This window comes from Xyrauchen texanus, unplaced genomic scaffold (genome assembly GCF_025860055.1).
Source record: "Xyrauchen texanus isolate HMW12.3.18 unplaced genomic scaffold, RBS_HiC_50CHRs HiC_scaffold_540, whole genome shotgun sequence".
NCBI lineage: Eukaryota > Metazoa > Chordata > Actinopteri > Cypriniformes > Catostomidae > Xyrauchen > Xyrauchen texanus.
This window is the reverse complement of record NW_026266512.1, coordinates 4,628-25,000: the sequence shown is the minus strand read 5'-3', so window position 1 is coordinate 25,000 and position 20,373 is coordinate 4,628. Positions and strand designations below refer to the sequence as shown.

The 20,373-nt window shown below is 39.2% G+C and overlaps 1 protein-coding gene across 1 annotated transcript; it reads left to right on the top strand.

Moving 5' to 3' along the window:
* Positions 1 to 964: 964 nt before the first annotated feature.
* LOC127642309 (myomegalin-like) lies at positions 965 to 19,691 on the top strand. Its single transcript, XM_052124912.1, has 20 exons — positions 965 to 2,835; positions 5,341 to 5,478; positions 5,630 to 5,749; positions 6,765 to 6,857; positions 7,783 to 8,151; positions 8,283 to 8,387; positions 8,984 to 9,121; positions 9,547 to 9,726; positions 9,867 to 10,061; positions 10,165 to 10,449; positions 10,525 to 10,644; positions 10,768 to 10,834; positions 13,177 to 13,292; positions 15,257 to 15,426; positions 15,530 to 15,665; positions 15,838 to 16,009; positions 16,235 to 16,351; positions 18,017 to 18,449; positions 19,316 to 19,551; positions 19,633 to 19,691. The coding sequence occupies exons 1-20, from the start codon at positions 1,594 to 1,596 to the stop codon at positions 19,689 to 19,691; spliced, it is 4,491 nt and encodes a 1,496-aa protein (XP_051980872.1). The 5' UTR covers positions 965 to 1,593.
* The last annotated feature ends 682 nt before the right edge of the window (positions 19,692 to 20,373 follow it).

The following is a 20,373-nucleotide window of genomic DNA, read 5'->3' as shown; positions in this document are numbered from 1 at the left end:
CCACAGTTAAACCAATTATTCCAATATCAAAGTTAATTTTTCTTAATAATACATAATCAATTACATCACACTGGTAATGTACACAGATTAATAATGAAATCTCAATCAGTTATCTTCACTGTGGCTCTCAACAACTCATTGTCATCTCTGTCACTGGTAGACATAAACAATGAGATAATTCTGCATTTTTCTGATTAGGATAAATAGTTTTTTGATTTAGGGTGGTTTGTGTTTGAGCACTTTTGTGGTGTCTATCTTCATTGTCTAAATTCTAGAGCCATTCCAATTACCAATTCACACAGGGACACCAAAAAGACCAACAGAATGTGCAAATATTCACAGAAAACATATATCACTCATCTTTTTTCTCTATAACCAATAGCATAAATTATAACTGATAAGAGATTATGCTGTCTCAACATAAGTGCGTCCACAGGGATGCTGTGTGGGTGTTGGCTGAGTGATGATGACTACAAATGTGGTCATTTAAAAGTGATATTCTTGACTGCTGTCGCTATGTCGTGTCATGTACAATCATTGAACTACTGCCATTTATAGACCCTTGTTCATGTGCTATGTAATAAATAAATAAATACCATCATTTCGGAAAAACAAAAACACCTCGTAAGCCATACATGTTGCTCGTTCTCTGATGAAAATGGAAACAAGTCTGTATAATGTAGTGTCAGTGTTGCTTGGCTTGTTGCCTGTGTTCCACCGATACCATTGTAATACATCGAGGTGCGCTCGTAGAATTAAAAATGTTTTATACCTGTGATGAACCATTAATAAACTATTTGAATGGTAGCTGTACCTAGTCTAGTTACAAATTCACCCGTTATCAGCCGTTATTTCGTTTATGAATGAGTACAATTATTGTAGAAACATAGATCTTCGACGCCCCTCTTTTTCCAGAAAGTGGTATGCGCCTTTTTCTTCCCTGCCTCGCTCTTGCCACATCGCTTCTCCGTACGGCTGTACATTTGAAACCCGGCTGGACAAAAATAATTATTAAACGTCTATTGTGACAGTCTAATGATATAATATTACATTATTTTCGGTTACGGTGGTTTTATAAAAATGACACGCTGTTTTTGAACTGGAGTCGGACGGTGGGGTTTAAATAATATTACAGCGGTCCTGTCATGTCGGCGTCTTTTGAGAAGAGCGAATGAAACATAATCTGGAGCACGAGTCAAGGACAAAATACGCGTCTTTATTTCCATGGAGGAGAGCGGATCTTGACAGCGTCCTTTTTTAATGACTGAAGAAATCGAGATTTACCTCCAGCAACGTATCTATATAAATAACTAATTTTAGGACCTAATTAAGGACAATTGAAGAACTTTTAAAGGGAATTTTGACTGTAATAAATCAAACCTCATCTATGTTAACAAACTGAAATAACATTCCAATAATAAATTTTCTTTTAGTTTTTTTCCAAACATCATCATTGGAACTAAACAAGGACATAAATGTGAGAACTTAAAATGTCTTGACATTTTTTCACTTTCACTCTGTGCTGCTAACCTTGATGTACGTCAGATATTTTGGCACAAACTACTGTAGATATTATTCAATTTAAGGTTTACGATGCTGGATTCGAAGATGAAGGACATGTGTCGGATCTGTGCAAGAGAGCTATGTGGTAACCAACGGAGATGGATCTTCCACCCAACTGGCAAGCTAAGTCTGCAGGTGCTGCTTTCATATGCATTGGGCAGAGAGATGATCCGAGATGGTCGGGGAGAGTTTGCCTGCAGCAAATGTGCCTTCATGCTGGACCGCATGTACCGCTTTGACACTGTGATCGCCAGGGTAGAGGCGCTATCCGTTGAACGGATGCAAAAGCTCCTGTTGGAGAAAGACAGGCTAAGACAGTGCATCGGTGGACTCTACCGTAAAAACAATGCTGATGACTTTGGGGTCATCACTGAAGTGGACGACAGTGCTGCAGACTCTCCTGTAGTGGACTTTACTGACTTGGCTGAGTCTAAATACAGCACTCTACTGCAGGAAGATCTGACATACTCTGTCTATGAGTCCTGGGCTGAGCAAAGCACTCCAGAGCAACTTCAAGACCAACAAAACCCAGGTCACCACCACCACCATCAGTGCCATGCAGCAACAGATGCCAGTTCAGGCTCACGTCCCAGGAAGTGCAGGGTGTGTGCTATGCTACGAGTGGCGGATTCAGATTATGAAGCAGTCTGCAAAGTTCCCAGAAAAGTGGGTCGGAGTACATCCTGCGGTCCCTCTACACGGTACTCCAGTAGTATCCAGGGCAGTGCAGATGAGTCTGTCCTATCTGCTCCACCCCCAGAATCCGAGCCTGCTGAGAACAACCAGACTCAACATCCTAGTGATGCAGAGTGCACCAGTGTGAGTCCTGCCTCATCTCTGGAGTCATTGGACACTGCTGTCGATGAGACCCTAGAGTCTTGCCCAAAGGTCAATCCTAACATCACACACACAGAGACAGAAGAGGAACAATCTTCTACCAAAAGGCCAGAGTCTCTTTCTGGATGCACCTCTAGACCAGGCTCTGTGTGTGGACTTGAGTTGACCCTCAGTCTGCTTAGAAACTTTGAATATCGCCCCATCCAGAGCCCCAGAGGTAGTCGGATTCCTGTGCCCATCAAACCAACCACTACACCAATGGAAAGTACTTACCCTCTGCTACAAGTGCCTCCCACAGATATGGAGTGTCCCCTTTCCCCCCACCTTCCAGATGCTCTGTCCAGCATTCAACAGGAACTGCAGCTTGAGTTGTCTGAAATGGAGGACATGTGGCTGGATGATTATGTACAGTGCAGGCCAAGGGGCTTACAAAAGGTACACAGAGAAGATCACCACAAAAGCCTTCATCAGTTGGACATGTGTGCATCTTCTGAAGCGTGGAAGGAATGAAATGTGATCAGAATAAGGAATTAATGAGAGCAAATAGTTGTTTGAACAAAATTTGGTCAGAAATCATCTGTCAGTTTGTGTTTAATATGTTAAGATGGTAGTTCTCAACCAGGGGGCCAGGGCCCACCACACCCTGCCTTAGCAAACTTCCAATAGGGCCACGAGATAACTTAAACATTTAAAAATCTAACTTGATCAAACTAAAATCAAGATGTTGGCTGTGTTTATATTTATATAAACATACACTCACTGAGCACTTCATGCGATCATCTAATCAGCCAATTGTGTGTCAGCAGTGCAATGCATAAAATCATGCAGATACTTTTCAGGAGCTTTAGTTAATGTTCACATCAACCATCAGAATGGGGAAAAAAAATTTGATCTCAGTGATTTCGACCATGGCATGATTGTTGGTGTATTCCTGTAACAGTTAATCTCCTGGGATTTTCATGCAGAGTAGTCTCTAGAATTTACTCAGAATGATGCCAAAACAAAAAACATCCAGTAAGGGGTAGTTCTGCAGACAGAAATGCCTTGTTGATGAAAGAGGTCAACGGAGAATGGCCAGACTAGTTTGAGCTGACAGAATGGCTATGGTAACTCAGATAACCTTTCTGTACAATAGTAGTGAGCAGAATAGCATCTCAGAATGCACAACATCATTGAGGTGGATGGGATAAAACATCAGAAGACTTTCTTTTCTAACTTTATTAGGACAATAGTGTTCGTAATAAAGTGCTAAGTGAGTGTATAAACTGACAGTTCATGAAACCTTTGGAAACAATATATTAAGTTTGATTAAGTATTTGAATCTATTGACACCCCACGTTTCTAGAAGATGGGGGCCTTCAAACATTTTCTGGGGTATTTAAGGGGACTTGGAGACAAAAAGTTTGACACCACTGTATTAAAAGACACAAAAGAGGAATATATGGGGAGCAAATTAAAGAGGCTAGCTAAAGAAGTCCCTTAAGTCTCATCAGTTTTCACCTCAGAGCTCTCCAGCCTGTGATCACTTTGATTACTAGGTTACTCATCATCTTCTTAGCAACTCTTTCATAGCAACCGTTGTTGTGAGCAACATTACTTTGTGCTGCAGACCGATTGCAAAAGGATCCTTATTCCCTTTCTTCTCTAATGCATAGTACTACATAAAACCATTATTGAGTATTATTTGTTGTTTAAACCACTTGTTGTGCGATATAATAACAAAGGCTTAATCTGACCAATCAAAAGGTGAACCCTAATTGTGTGAGCAACTGGCAGTATTAAGTAATCAGATGATTAGTTTTCACAGTCAGTAGCACTGTACTATGCACAGATTTGTAATCACTTTAAGTTAATGTAGACAGGGCTGGATTAGTGACATTATCCTCCGTCTGATGTAATTACTGCTTTTGTGATAGATTAACTTTAATAAATGTGCACAGTTTATACTGAAATCTCAATTGCATTGAAAACCAAGTAAACACAGAGAGAAGTGATACTGAGTGAAAATGAAAAACAAGGAAATTAACGACACCACCACCATGAAAAAATAGGACATCCTGAGGAAGTTGTAGAGCGAGACGATGGTCATTACTCTTTGTTCAGCACTGTGTGGGTCCTCTTGCATTATATACTCACCCGCGTGTTGTTCCAAACCTGTATGACTTTCTTGAAAAGGAACACAAAAGGAGATGGTAGGCAGAATATTAGCTTCTAGGGAGGTGCAAAACTGCAAATTTTCATAATTGACTAGTTGGTCAGTTGTGTATTTAAGCAGTGTCAGATAGAATCATCAAAATACTTTAATCTCTCCACAACACCTTACAAATACTGGAGTATTACTCAAAGCAGAGAATTTAACATCTGACAGAGATCGCCTAGAAATGTATAGTTGATTCAGCATTTTGATGGCTGTAAGAGAAGAACATAAAAAGCATTAAAGAGATTAAACTTCTTGCAGATGGTTTTACCAAGCTGACTGTTATTCACTGTTAATCACAGCAAGTTATCATCATGCAAAAAGCTCTCCAAGAAGTTGCATCTCTTAATACATTTGAGAATTGCATCTCCCATTAAAACCACCAACACTAAAAATATTAATGTTAGAAGTCGACCCCACTAATCTACTAGTTAGTTGTTGGATGACTAGTAGAATAATAGACCAGTCACTTTCTTTGTATGTAAAAAAGATGCAGTGAAAGTGAATGGTCAGCATATTACCCTGCAGCTCTTGTCTGGTTACCCACTGAAGCTAAGCAGGGTTAAGTTTGGTCAGTGACTATCACTAACATTTTGCCATACATCTCCTTTTGTGTTCCACTGGAGAAAGTCACATGTGTTTGGAACAGCATGATGTTGAGCAAATGATGACATAGTTAAAATTTTTGAGTGAACTACACAATAATCCTAAAATGCTTGAATATTGATCTGTGTGTGTTTCAGAGTTTGATTGAGGAGCAGCAGTCTCAGCTGGTGCAGTATGAGAATGCAGCGGGTCAGTGTGTGAGCGAGCTGCAGAGGTCCCAACAGCAGGTCCAGTCTCTACAGGCCAAGATAAAAGAGAACGAGGTCAACAATAAGGTACTGCCATCCTTCTTTAATTAATATCCAATGTTTGTGTTTTATAAGGGTGCTGTTTTTTCTGTCATGTTATCCTTGTGTGCTATTGTTTGCTTTTTGTGTTGCCATGGCACTAAGCATTTGTTTTTTCTGTGTGTGTCGGTGTGCACAGAAGCTACAGCAGAGGCTCGGAGAGATGGAAAGTGAACTACACACTGTCAGAGTAGCAGCATGTGGTCAGGAGAGAACAATACAGACCTTGAGTGACTCTCTCAACACTAAAGACTGTGAGGTACATCTGCCCTTAAAGCTAAATGTGGTGACTGGAATATAGGCATTCCTCACTGACTTGAGAGACATTGCTTGGCATTTGGACTGTTATAACATGAATTGGAAAAGATAGATAACTATACCTTATAATAGCATTCTGAGATGCTATTCTGCTCACTACAATTGTTCAGAGTGGTTATCTGAGTTACTGTAGACTTTCTGTCAGCTCGAACCAGTCTGACCATACTCCGCTGACCTCTCTCATCAACTAGGCATTTGCATCTGCAGAACTGCTGCTCACTGGATATTTTTTCTGAGTAAACTCTAGAGACTGTTGTGCATGAAAATCCCAGAAGATCAGCCGTTACAGAAATACTCAAACCACCCCATCTGGCACCAACAATCATGCCATGGTTGAAATAACTGAGATTCCATTTTTTCCCATTCTGACTAACCAAAGCTCCTGACATGTATCAGCATTTTTTATGCATTGAACTGCTGCCACTCGAGTGGCTGGTTAGATAATTGCATTAAGTAGGTGTACATGTGTAACTAATAGTGTTAAGTGAGTGTATATTGGCTTTTTTATTTGGATTTTGATGCCCAAACTATTTGTTTTATAATATTACTGTTTTGATAGCTACATCATTTGATAAGTGTGTCATAAAATGTTTCATTAAACATAAAAATTCGGTCAACAATTTCTAACCCTCAAGTTATACAAAATCTTTAAAACTTAATTTCATCAGTGTAACACAAAAAGTTTTCTGTAATTGGTCTATACAACTCAGAAGACTATTCCAAGTTTTATGAAGCCACACAAAACTTAATGTAAGGGACCAACTGATATTTAAATCACTATTCAATGAAAGTCTTTGCCAAAGTTCTCAAATCTCATCCTTTTCATTTTTAAAAAACGTTTAAGTAAACTTTTCCTTAAAGCTCAGTTGCTATCCTGAATTAACAGTTAAGCTTATTTTGTAAAGCAAAGATTGAAATAATAGTTAATCATGAATCATGTTCCTTGTTCATGTTAGATCACTGATCTCCACCAGCTCATTGAGGAACAGAAGGAGCTTTTGTGCTCTCTGAAGCAACAGAACAACCATAACCAGCTTCAGCAGCAGCAGGTGTGAAATCACTTATGCTGATAAAGATTACACTCTTCACAGTGTCATTTTAGTTTCAGATCAGTTCAATAGAATGTAATATATTTTTCTAGTTATAGTTTTATATTTTTGTTAAATCTGTTTAAAGTTAGTGACTATAGTCACTATGGATGAAGTAACTGTTTACAAACAAGCTGTCCGCTCCACCACTTCTGGGTTCTGTGTTAAATGAGTGCTTGGCTAAAATGTATCTAAAAAGCCCCAAAAAGTGCTGTTTGTGGAGTTGAAATGCATTTCCTACAGATTTTGTTTTAGATTTTGGCCTATTTAAATTTCTATAAAGATTGCCTGATTAAGAAAAACTCATATTTTACATTAATTATGTTATTTCACAGATCACTGTCATGTGTCTGATCTTATGAGAACTGCAGATGTTTGAATATTTGAAAAAAATATATATTTAAGAAAAAATCGTGCAAACTGCGATCACAAACGGCTGTTTTTAATTTTACAAAATGTAACGGCTGGGACAGAAATTAGGTAAAATATCATGTAATGATGATCTTGTATAAACAAGACCCATGTAAGGTCTGACGGAAAAAAATGTGACTCTGTCTCCACCATCGCATAGGCTACTGTTTGTGAAAGGATTTTATTAAAGTTTATAAAGCTGTTATAAATGTTAATCATCGTTATCCTCTTATAATAAATTTATTAACATAAAAAACATGATTACATTATGAAATGCTTAAAACATTATTAAAACTGCTGTGCTGGCCATCCACCTTTGAAATCTACTGATCAAAAGTACCCAGAAGCATGGTTGCATGTGGTGTGACATCATAGTAATTTTATCTATAGAATTATTCAGATAAGCCCATTAAGTTGATTTTATCTCGTTCTCTCTTATGCATGCCTGACTGTTTGTTTCTTGTTCTTGGTGCAGATGTCTGGAGTGGCTCCGAATCGCATGCAGACCGATCTGTTGGACCTTCAGGGGTCTCTGTTCTCAGCCCAGCTGGAGCTGCAAGGCCTCCAAAGGGCACAGCAACAAGGCCAGAGACGAGAAGATGATCTGGCCCGCTCGAACCAGCGGCTCCAAGCTGACCTGCAGGGAGCCCTGGAGCACCGACATGAGGCAGAAAGACACAGTCAGGATCTACTGGCTGCTCTACAGAGGGCTCGCTTCAAATCGCAGCAAATGGAGGACAAATTTGAAGATAAATGGAGATGGAGAGAGAAAGAGGACGAGGAACGAGAGAGGACCATCCGAAAGCTGAAGACCTCGATAGAGAACAAAGAGCACCTGATACAAGTAAGACACAGACGCACAAAGAAGACATTAATTATATCAAATTATGCATATGCGTGTGTGTGTGTGTATTAGTACTGATGGACTTACAGTTTGGATATTAATCTGAAATGTACTCTTTTCTCTTTGATCAGGACTACAGTGAACTGGTGGATGACCAGAGAGAGACAACAGGGAATAGAGACAATCTCATCCACAAGCTAAAACAACGCATTCAGGAAAGGGATAGAACACTGGAGGTAATAAAACACAGACATGTTTACTTGGCTATCCAAATGGCAATATGCTATAGACTTGTTTTTATACATCTATATTTGCTTTATTTCCAATTGATGAGTTTTCCAATACCCAAATGTCTTCAGAGGTAGGTTTTTGTCTGGTCAACCTCATTTTTTGGGATGTACACAAAAACACCCTATTATCCTCCTGAGACCCAAGTGGACTGATGTTTGCATTTTTGCATTGTAACTAGTATCATCTAATAAACATTAAAAAAAAATTCTAGATGTGAAAATGCACTGTAAACATATTCTAATGAAAACCTAGTGCTATTGTACACACTAGTGTACACTGGGTTTAGCAATGTGGCTTATCGTGATAAATCGCCCAAATAAAAAAAAATGACATATCAGATGAAATTACAGTCTCTTATCTCTTATCATTTGATTCAAGCAGGTTTCGATGTAAAAACGTACATTTGGTTTCTTACCAGAGGTAGTTTTGTTGGCATTTCTCCCAAAGACCAACTCTGCTGTGATCAGCGCCATGTAGTTTTCGCACAAGATTATGAGACATATACAGTGTTTAATGATAGATTGTTTTCTCCCTTCCTCAGCAAGCAATTGATGAGAAGTTTGCGTGCATGGAACAGAAAGAAGACGAGGTGCATAGACTGCAGCTGGTTCTGAGAGAGAAAGAGAGAGACCTGGAGAAACTCCGTTGTGTGTTTTCCAATAACGAAGAAACCATCACGGTATTGATGTCATTTATGTGGTTAAAACATATACACTTAGACAGTCATGCTAAAATCATTTCTTTAATCTATAATTGTGTATAGCAAGGCTATGTTGTGACGAGGCAGACAAGGAATGATGATCTAAACACAGCTTTTAATAAAACAAAAGATAAAGAAGGTAACTCAGAATAAAAGGAAACAAAACACAGGGAACCAGGCGCAGAACATGACAACACATGTGAAGAACCAGTGGAAACAAGAGCTTAAATACACAAGGGAAGGAGGAACACCTGGGGAAACAATCAAGGGAAAACCAATCATAAAAAGAAACTACAATGGACTACAAAACTAAGGATTTCAAAATATAAGTCTAAGCACAGAAACAGGGAAAACGTGTCATATGTATTCTTTGTATGACATGTTGTGTGTGTGTATTATTACAGAGTCTGGAGTTGCTGCTGCGTGGTAAAAGTTTAGAGCTGGAGCAGGTGTGTGAGGCCTGGCGCAGTGCTCAGTGTGTTCAGCGTGAAAGAGAGGAGTCACACACACGTAGTCTACAAGAAAGAGACGCTCTGATCAGCCAACTGCAGACGTCACTCCATACATGCACCAAAGAGGTTGAGGTAAACACAGATTTCTTAATATATTGTGGCCCCAAAATCTTTACTGTGTTACTTAATTGTCCAAATTCTTTTTGATGACACTCTATACTATAGATGTTCTCTATCTTCATTACTATAACTATGCTATTTGGTCTCTGCAGGAGATGACTGCAGTTCTACTCAGTAAGGTGTCGATCGGTTCCAGTGAGGTGGTTGAGGAGCTTAAGTCTCGGCTGCAGCTAAAGGAGTGTCTGTTCCAGGACCTGTTGTCAGACCACAGCAGACAGACTCAAGAGCACCACTCACAGGTCCAGGCCCTGCTTAACACCATCAACACAAGAGAACAATACATCAAGGTATCACTCTACCACTGATTTCAAACCTTCAGGCATCATAATATCCAGTCCAGTATACAGCTTTCAAACATAAACTGTATTTTCTTTAACTTAAATTTTCCAGGATTCTGCAGAGCGTATGGGTCAGGTGATGGCCGAACAGACTGCTCGATTGCAGGAGCTACGCCGACAGCTTGAGTCAACAGGCCCTCAGCAGACCACAGAAGAGTCTCCATCAGACACACAGACACTTCAGGATGATCTCCATCTGGCTCTGCGCAGGGAAAGAGAGGCCCAGAACCAGCTGTCTGCCTTGAGGTCCACCTTGGCTGGCCACCAAGACCAACTCCAGGCCTCAGATCTGGAGGCCTTGACCAAGACTTTGAGCATTAAAGAGGAAATAATCAAGGTTTGTGAGTTAGTCTTTGAGAGTTTGATTGTATCTTGTAGTGGATGTGCATATCTAGTCAAGTTTATTTTTCAGGACTTGCAGATGCAGTTGGTGGAGCCGTCAGGTTTGCCGCTGGTTGAGCGACTTACCCAAGAGCTGCAGCAGCTGAGAGAGATGGTGGGACATCAGGATCGCACTTGCATTAATCACAAGGTCAGCGTGGGCATCTAAAAACATGCCAGAGAAGCTAATGGTGGCAAATTATTTAACTTCATTACATGTCTCATACAGTTCAGATTATGCATGTACTGCATACTTGTTGTTGTTTTTTGTCAGGCTGTGCTCGATACACTGGTGCCCATGGAAACCGGACAGGCAGCCACACCTCATGCTGATTTTGGAGGTGGGGTTGGATTGCAGTTTGGTCTGTAATGTGGCCTGCTGGGCTAAAGAAGACAATTGATGCTTTGTGCATTGTGTTGAATATTTGTTCTCTTTGCATCAAACACTGCTTTGCATCAAATATTATTGCTAGTTAGATAAGCATGCTCTGAGATTAACAAGTTTGAATTAGTAATTAGTAACATTTTCAACTATTTGAAGTAACTAGGGTCTTGTACAGCTTTGAAATAGTTTTGGATTCTAACAGCAATGTTTACTTGTTTTGTCTTGTATACTGAGTGTGCACAAAAATGAGTTTTTTAAATGCTTAAAAAAATATTTTACATTGTTTTAACATAGTGCAGTCATTTGTATTTGAGCTAATCGTTTTGCCTATTTTGTACTAAAAATATGTCATTGTCATTACTTATTTAAATGTAATTTATGATTTTAAAGCAAAAATAAACTAAATATATTAATTTTGTGCAAAAAGAGGGGCTTATCTTATTTCAGTCACTGTGTACACTTAATGGGATAATTCACCCGAAAATGATCCTTTACTCAACCTCATGTTGCTCCAAACCCATATGCCTATATATTTTTCTGTGAAACACAAAATTAGGCAGAATGATTGCTTCAGTCACCATTCACTGTCATTGTATGAAAAACAAGTTGCAATGAAAGTGAAGGGTGACCGAGGCTGTCATTTGTCCTAACATTTCTAGTGTTCGATGGAACACCTACAACATGTAGGTGAGTAAATGATGACAGAATTAAAACGTTTTGTGGTGAACTATTCCTTTAAGACAGTAAAATATTATAGACTCTAGAATGCTTGTGTGCCTGACTGTACTACTTAAAAATGACTGTTTTATTGCTTTACTGCTGTCCTTATTTTAGAACATTTATTTGTTATTCAATAGAGGTTTATAGCCCACTTCAACCATATGTTAATATATGATATAACAGATATAACAAGTGTGCCTCTGCATGAAAAAATAACAATAACTGATGTTTGTAGCATGTAATATGCAGACTGTTTGCACTTATATTGAATTGCATACATCATGTTGCTACCTAAAAGATGCCTTTACGGACATTTGATAAATGAGTAAAGTGTTTGTTTAGATGTGTCGTTTGTTAGATCCTTTTCATTTATGTCTTGTACCATGATAATTTTGACTCTTATCTTTTTGATAAAAAAAAATACCATAACAAAAGGCCTTCTCTGGGGAGATATCAAGAAAAACCTGTCTCATCCTTTTGATGATTGGACATATTGAGCCCCTTGGCTATTCTGCTCTTTTTCTATCTTCTTTCTCTCTTCTTTAACAATTCTCAAAGTCATAAGCACAATCTATGCCCAAGTTTAAATGCTACACAGTTAAGCTGATAAAATACATGCCCTTTTTTGGATTAATTTGTTTGTGTATGTGTTCAAAGGTGATAGATCCATATATATAGTTAGAATTTTAGATAAAAGCATACAGCAGTACATAACTAATGTACTGAGATAATTGCTGATAGTGCTGTGAGGGCACACACCAGAAGAACTTGTCAATAACTCATTTTCAACTCTCAAGAAGTTGATTTATAATTAGGCAATGCCACGAAGTCATGATACCTTCAAATTTTTCTGCTCATTATTAGTAAATGAATTCAGCACATACCAACACTTAGATTCACTGGGTCTGTATTTATAGCTCCTTTATAAATGTTCCCGTTCTGATATTCAATACTCAAATCTCAAAGAAAGAATCTACACATCTGTCCAGTTATACTGAAATTACAAAAAGACAATAATAAATATAACTGCCTTATTTGTTATGTAGTTTCAAAATTGTGGGGGATTTATAAATATAAACACGATCTTGCACGTTGATATTTTGTAATCCTGAAATCTGATGAAAATATTAATGTAGTATGTAATTTATGAAATTAGGTATTTTACAATGTCCTATGTGGAAAACATATTTGAAATTATGGAAAAGAGTTATGGAATGCAGCACCAGGTAAGGACAACCAATAACTGGGCAGTGCTGCCATTCAGGAAATGAGTATTTTGATCTATTTACTCTTGCACTTCCTGTCTTGCTGTGTCTTGTTTTGTGTACATACTGGCCTAAAGAGTTATTTTATAACTAAGAGTCAGAATTATCCTGGATTAGCTTGATTGTAAAGTGGGATAGTTTGTGAAAATGTGGCATATGTAGGCCAATTTAGAGAGAGAAGCCCACTGAGTAAGATGAGAATTATGTTCACTAGTCTCCAAAGCGCTACAGTACAAGCAAAAGTCAATGTCTGTGTGAAAGTTTGATTGTCATTGGCTGTATATCTGTACTAATAATGCAATACTTTCTTTAGGTTTCATCTCAGATTATGGAGAGGAGGATGATGAAGACTGCAATAGTGAGTTTGCAGACAGTGCCGAAGGTGACGAGCGCTCCAAACTGACAGCTCAGTCTTTGGTCAGCATGCAGGTAAGACAACATGATGTAAACATATTGGTATTCAGGAGCACAATATCCCATTTTCAATGATGTATGCAACACTTACATTGGCACCCCCCCTCACCATCCGGGGAAAGGAGAGGGGGATCCCCCCATTGTGGCCCTTAGTGTGCCGCCAGCGCCCCCTTTAAATGGCACCCCTGTGCGTTGCATACATTGCATATAGGGTTTTGCACCTCTGCAGGTACTGTAAGTCTTTTGGTCATAGTAGTTTTTATTATAAACCCACATATAGCATATCTAAAAAATATTGTACACTCATAAGGTTCTAACAGTGTCCAGATCAGTTTGTAGATATTCATCTTCAAAAATTTCACTCCCAGTTAGCATATATACTATACTATAATGTACTACACTGCACTGATCAGCCACAACATTAAAACCACTGACAGGTGAAGTGAATAAAATTATTATATCGTTACAATCGCACCTGTCAAGGGGTGAGATATATAAGGTGAAATTCATGTGTTGAAAGTAGGAAAAATGGGCAAGTGCAAGTATCTGAGTGACATGTATTTGACAGACATCTCCAAAATGGTAGGTCTTGTGGGGTGTTCCCGGTATGCAGAGGTTAGTACCTACCAAAAATGGTCCAAGGAAGGACAACCGGCGACAGGGTCATGGGCACCCAAGACTCACTGATGCGTGCGGGGAGCGAAGGCTAGCCTGTCTGGTCTGATCCCACAGAAGAGCTACTGTAGCAAAATTGTTGAAAACTTAATGCGGCCATGATAGAAAGGTGTCAAAACACACGGTGCATCGCAGCTTGCTGCTTATTGGGCTGCATAGCCACAGACCGGGCAGAGTGCCCATGCTGACCCTTGTTCACCACCGAAAACGCAATGTTCTGCTGGGAAACCTTGGGTCCTGGCATTCATGTGGATGTTACTTTGACACGTACCACCTACCCAAAGATCGTTGCAGACCATGTACACTCCTATATGGCATGGTATTCCCTGATGGCAGTGGCCTCTTTCAGCAGGATAATGTGACCTGCCACACTACAAAAATTGTTCAGGAATGGTTTGAGGAACATGACAAAGAGTTCAAGGTGTTGAATTGGCCTCCGAATTCCCCAGATCTCAATCAGACTGAGCATCTGTGGGATGTGCTGGGCTAACAAGTCCGATCCATGGAGGCCCCATATCACAACTTAAAGGACTTAAAGGATATGCTGCTAATGTCTTGGTGCCAGATACCACAGTACACATTCAGAGGTCTTGTGGAGTCCATGCCTTGACAGGTCAGAGCTGTTTTGGCGGCACGAGGGGGACCTACACGATATTAGACGGCAACAAATGTTGTGGCTGATCGGTGTATACTAAAGACCTATTATACCATATTGTGTTGTACTGTACAATACTATACTATACTGTAGACCTATTATACTTTGCTTTACCATACTATACTATACAGTGCTTTACCATACTATACTATAGACCTATTGTACAGTGCTTTACCATACTATACTACACTATAGACCTATTATACCGTATACTATCTCTCTCTTGTCGCACCACCGTCTGTCATCGGCCTTTATCCCTCTTGGAGGCTTAATTAGCCTGATAAGGGACGGGGTGTGTATAATCACAACCCGGCCCTGCCCTCCGCCCTGCCACAGTAACATACATAAACTTTGCTTTACCGTACTATACTGCAGCTGTGCTGAGCTTAATTATACTGTTATTCACTATTACACTCCCCAAAAATGTCCACGTATACATTAAAAAACATTTGTATGTAAATTGTCCCATTCAAATTTCTGAACAATTTATAAACACTTTTTTTATGTAAAAGGCCCATATAGTGTAAAATGTCAAAATTCTGCAATAACTAGGTAAAAACCCTCTGTATACTGTAGCCACACTTGTAGTTATATCTTTTACTTTTGCATAGATTCCACTTTGCCTAATCACTGACCTTCCCTTGTACAGAGTTGTGATCAGCATAGGGGATTCAGGGGCTGCCAGGATGCAGTGGATGAGGGTCAGGGGCTGGCAGAGATCAAGCTGCTGGTGGAACAGAAGAGGGCAGTAGAGAGAGAGCTGATGGAGCTCAAGTCTCAACTGGAGAAGGCTGGTTTCTCCTCTCTCTCTCAGATGAGGTACTGCTTTCAATACAGCAAAGAGGGATTTTCAGTCCAAAAAAATGCTGTTTTACAGGCAATAATATGTTTTTCTATTTTCTTTGGTGCACTCCTGAAACAGGAAGGCTTTATTTACCCTCCACTCTGAGAATGAGGAGCTCCAGAATTTAGTGACAGGAAGAAAGCCCAAGAAAGATGGACAGAAGATCACAGCAGATAGGGTTGATGGACAACTAGCGGATTCAGCTAGTATGGAGGTGAGTTAGCCTTCACATTGCAGCTGTTGATAAACACTGCCCTCAATGTTAAATCAAGAAGAGGTGCACCACACTCTGGATTTTTGTTCTATTGTCCAAATCTACACTGGATATAGCATCTCAGTATTTCATTGAAGGGCCAAGGCCTAATTTGCCCTCGCTGACTTTTTAGGCCTGTGAGTGCATGTCTGGAGGGGAGCCAATAAGAGAGCAGGCACTGCATCTGAAGTCTGATCTTGAGCAGGTGCAGCAGGAGAGTAAAGATCTTCAGGAGAGACTCATGGTGTCAGAGGCCACAGTTCAGGCTCAAGCCGAGCAACTTAAAGACTATAGAGAACTGCTTAGTGAGTACACACACAAACAGGTAGTTCATATGAAATTCGTATGGGAAGTTGATCATGACTTGCGATGTCACATGCTAAATTTTAAACAGCATTTTGTTAATTCTGTTGTTATTATTATGCATGCAGTTTTTATGACCTCATTATTTGAGAATCTACATGAAATATTTGGACTTTTAAGATTATATTCTGTTTCTAAAATGCCAGTCTATCTGGTCTATCATTTAGCAGAAACATCAGTACAGCAGGATAATAAGCAGGTTCAGGTAGACATCCAGGATCTGGGCTATGAGACATCTGGCCGAAGTGAGAACGAGGCAGAGAGAGAAGATGCCAGCAGTCCAGGTGACTTCATTTGGTGTTACCATAAGGGGGCATTAACATCTTAATGTCAACATGAAATCCAACTTTTCCCTTAATTTGCTTTCATAATGCACATTCCTCATTCTTTCAAAGAAAAAAGGGTTTGTCTTTGTAAAATCAAAATACTTGCTCTTTCTCTGAAATGTCTTTTCTTTTATGGTGACATCACCTAAGCTGCACTAAGGATAATGTTTAACAATAGACTAAAAGCTTTTTAGGCATTGTGTTATCAATCTTAAAGGGATGGTTCACTCAAAAATTTTAATTATCTTATAATTGACTCACTCTCATGCCATCTCAGATGTGTATGGCTTTCTTTCTTCTGTTGAACACTAAGAAAGATATTTAGAAGAATACTTCAGCTCTGTAGGTCCCCACAATGCAAGTGAATGGTTACAAAAATTAAGGTAGTTTAAGTAGATGTCAGTTTGCTCAAAAAGAATGTGAATCTCCAAAAACAAAAGAATGTGAAAATGGAGATTGATATTAAAAAATGAATATACATATATATGTATGTATATATATATATCATGTATATATATATATCATGTCATATATATACATATATATATCGGTTTCAAACGCACACTTGTATCGCTTCAGAAGACATGTATTTATCCACTGGAGATTTATGGATTACTTTTATGCTGCTTTTATATGCTTTTTGGAGCTTCAAAGATTTGGTACCCATTCACTTGCGTTGTGAGGACCTTCAGACCTGAAATATTCTTCTAAAAATCTTAATTTATATTCAGCAGAATAAAAAGTCACACATCTGGGATGGCATGACGGTAAGTATTTGAGGAGAGAATTTTAATTTTTGGGTGAAATATTCCTTTAAATTTTATCTGGCTCCATTCTGGTGTGTAATGCTTATTTTTCACTGTCCTATCAATTCCCAGTTGAAACAAATCCCCAACTTTTTTCTCATTGAATATTCTGTTTACACCCAAATATACTTTCACATTACAGAAGTATAGTGGGTTACAAACTGCATTTCACTTTGACTTTAAAATCATAATTGTTTTTGACTTTTGAAGCACATTATTATTATTATTTTATTTATTAACCTTTATTTAACCAAGAAGTCCCTTGAGATTAAATCTCTTTTTCGAGGGAGACCTGGCCAAAAAAGCACACCGAACAAGGTAAAAAGTTAAAAGATCAACACAACAAAAACAGACATAAAGACAAAAATAGGACACATTAATGAAAACAATGGACTACAATTACAGAATCCAGCTTATACATAGCAATTGCACTCTTCAGTCATACACTTTTTTTATAAAAATTTTTAATTCACCCAAGGTAACAAAGTGATTTATATGTAATGTGTTCTGGAGGGAATTCCATGACCAAGGTGCAAAATAAGAAAACGCTGTTTTACTCAGATTAGAGCAAATCCTGGGTACCCTGTAGTGTAGCCATCTAGAGGAGTGAGAATCATAACAGCTACTGATGAGTGACAAAAGACTGCACAAATAAGGAGGTAGTTTTCTCTGTATGGCTTTTAAATAAAAAAAATGAAAAAATACCATTGATGCTGTCTCCTTAAGATTAATGAAGGCCACTATCTCATCAGTTATACCCTAATATTTTATTAACTAAAAGTCTCATACAACAAACATGTGCCTTCCTCCACTATAGAGTTTGATGATCTGGAGTTGTGCACATCTCTCTCCTATCATGAAGGGGGCTCTCAGTGGTGGGGTGCTTCCAGCTCACTGAACTCTTGCAAAACTGAACATGACGTGACCTACCTGCAGCACCTAGTGGAGGACCTGCGCAGTCAGCTCTCCCGCTCTCAGGCCCTGATCCGTAGCTTACAGGCCCAAACACATGATCACACCCCAGTCAGCACTCCCCGTATGGTCAACTGGGGCATGGATAACTGCGAGGCACAGAGTGCAACAGAGGAAGATGAGGGCTGGCAGTCATCAGATGGCTTTGGCTCACTTCCCCGTCAGCCCAAACAAGGCCGAGAGCTGCAAGAGCTTGTATCCCGAGTGACATCACTGGAGGAGCAGCTCATGAAGGGCAAAGGTCAAGCAGAGAATGGCAAAACCACAAATGGGCCAGGGTGAGTAACAGAGTATAGAGTATAAAACCTAATCTCTCTCTGAACTAATTTCACCATAAACATATTCACCATAGTAGTTATACAATAAATGCTAATAGTTTTTTCAAAAGCATCCCAAATCATATCATACCATTGATTTTAGATGGAATCAACCTACTATACAACATGACTTCATACTTCTGATTGACTCAAGCTGGGATGAGAAAAACTTTTAACATAATAAAATTAAGTTTCACAATGGCTATACTACCTTAAATGGATAATTCACCCAAAAATAAAATGCTCTTATCATTTACTCACTTTCATGCCATCACAGATGTTTTGAAGAATATCTCAGCTCTTAGAGCTTAAAATGTCTGGTCACCATTTACTTGCATTGTATGGGCCTAGAGAGCTGAGATATTCTTCTAAAAATATTTGTGTTCTGGAAAAGAAAGAAAGTCATACACATCTGGGATGGCATTAGTGTGAATAAATTAGAGAATTTTCATTTTGGGGTGAAATTTCTTTTCAACGTAAGGCAATCCCATGAATTCATTGTCACTTTAATGAGATTGATACATGTGGCAGGGCAGAGGGCGGGGCCGGGTCGTGATTATACACACCCGGTCCCTTATCAGGCTAATCAAGCCTCCGAGAGGGATAAAGGACGACTGCAGAGGATTGTGCGGGAGAGAGAGATAGTTTACGGACATGTCCGTCATGTGTGTGTTTGTCTTTCCCGCACACTCCTCCGCAGTCGGCCTTTATCCCTCTCGGAGGCTTGATTAGCCTGATAAGGGACCGGGTGTGTATAATCACAACCCGGGCCCTGCCCTCCGCTACAATACTGTAGATAAATGCTTCTTTCTCCATCCTCCATGCAGTAAGTTTGACACGCTTATCCAAGCGCAGGCCCGCGAGCTGTCTCATCTGCGTCAGATGATGCGTGAGGGCCGTGGTATGTGCCACATTCTGACTCAACATCTGAGAGTCACCATCAAGGCCTTTGAAGAACTGCTGCGCTCCAACGACATTGATTACTACATGGGTCAGAGCTTCAGAGACCAGCTTTCACAGAGCATCTCACTCACCCAGAGAGTCAGCACAAAGATCAGCGGCCGTGAGTGCACTGAAACATGCAAAAAGGTATGCAGACCTTTTTTTGAACATAAAATTGCATTAAATTGTATTCTCGTTACAGGTGATCACTCCAAAGTTCCAGATGATAAATCAGGCCATGAGCTGCTTGCAATACAGTAAGTTGACTGTGCATGCTCACGCACTCACACACACGATTGTTTGTTTGTTTTTTATACAAAACTAATTATAAAACAATATTAACCAATTATAGTTCCAATTGACTAACACAAACCCTCAACATAAAAAACTTTGCAGTAAAAAAAAAAAAAAAAATCAATTTTGAATTTCTCAAAATAAGGACGTCCCCAAATGCCCCTGGTGGTAGTTTTTATTTTTATTTGACTCACTTCAGTTTTGTCCCCAGCAAATTGGCAGGTCTTTTCATTAAGGTTTTAGATGTTATTGATCACACCCTGTGATTATACCCTTCAAAACTGAATTTTTTTTTGTTGTCTGTACACTAAATCATCCAGAACATTTGATGACCACAGCACATGGTCATATTGATTTGTATAGACCCATACTGTGTACTGACACAAAGAGTTACGCAGTAGCTTAGCTCAGAATGTTTTCCTCAGTGAAGTTTTGTTGATTCTCTGTGCTGAAATAATAGCATGTTTTGTGTATGATCAGATGTTATGTTTTGACTAGCTTTTACGGTGTGTGTGGGTTTGGTGGAATGACCAATGCCCCTTTGTCCTATTGACCTGTACACCAGCTGTGACGAGTTTCTCACTCTACAAGCATCATGGATATATTTGGACTATGTTGGAAATCTCTGATCAATATCACAGATCATTTC

Excerpts from the sequence above, each read along its gene's own strand:
- LOC127642309 (XM_052124912.1), top strand. The coding sequence starts at position 1,594 with ATGCTGGATTCGAAGATGAAGGACATGTGTCGGATCTGTGCAAGAGAG. Across the intron at positions 6,858-7,782 it reads ACCAGCTTCAGCAGCAGCAG|ATGTCTGGAGTGGCTCCGAA; the intron begins GTGTGAAATCAC and ends TTCTTGGTGCAG. Across the intron at positions 15,427-15,529 it reads TCCTCTCTCTCTCAGATGAG|GAAGGCTTTATTTACCCTCC; the intron begins GTACTGCTTTCA and ends CTCCTGAAACAG.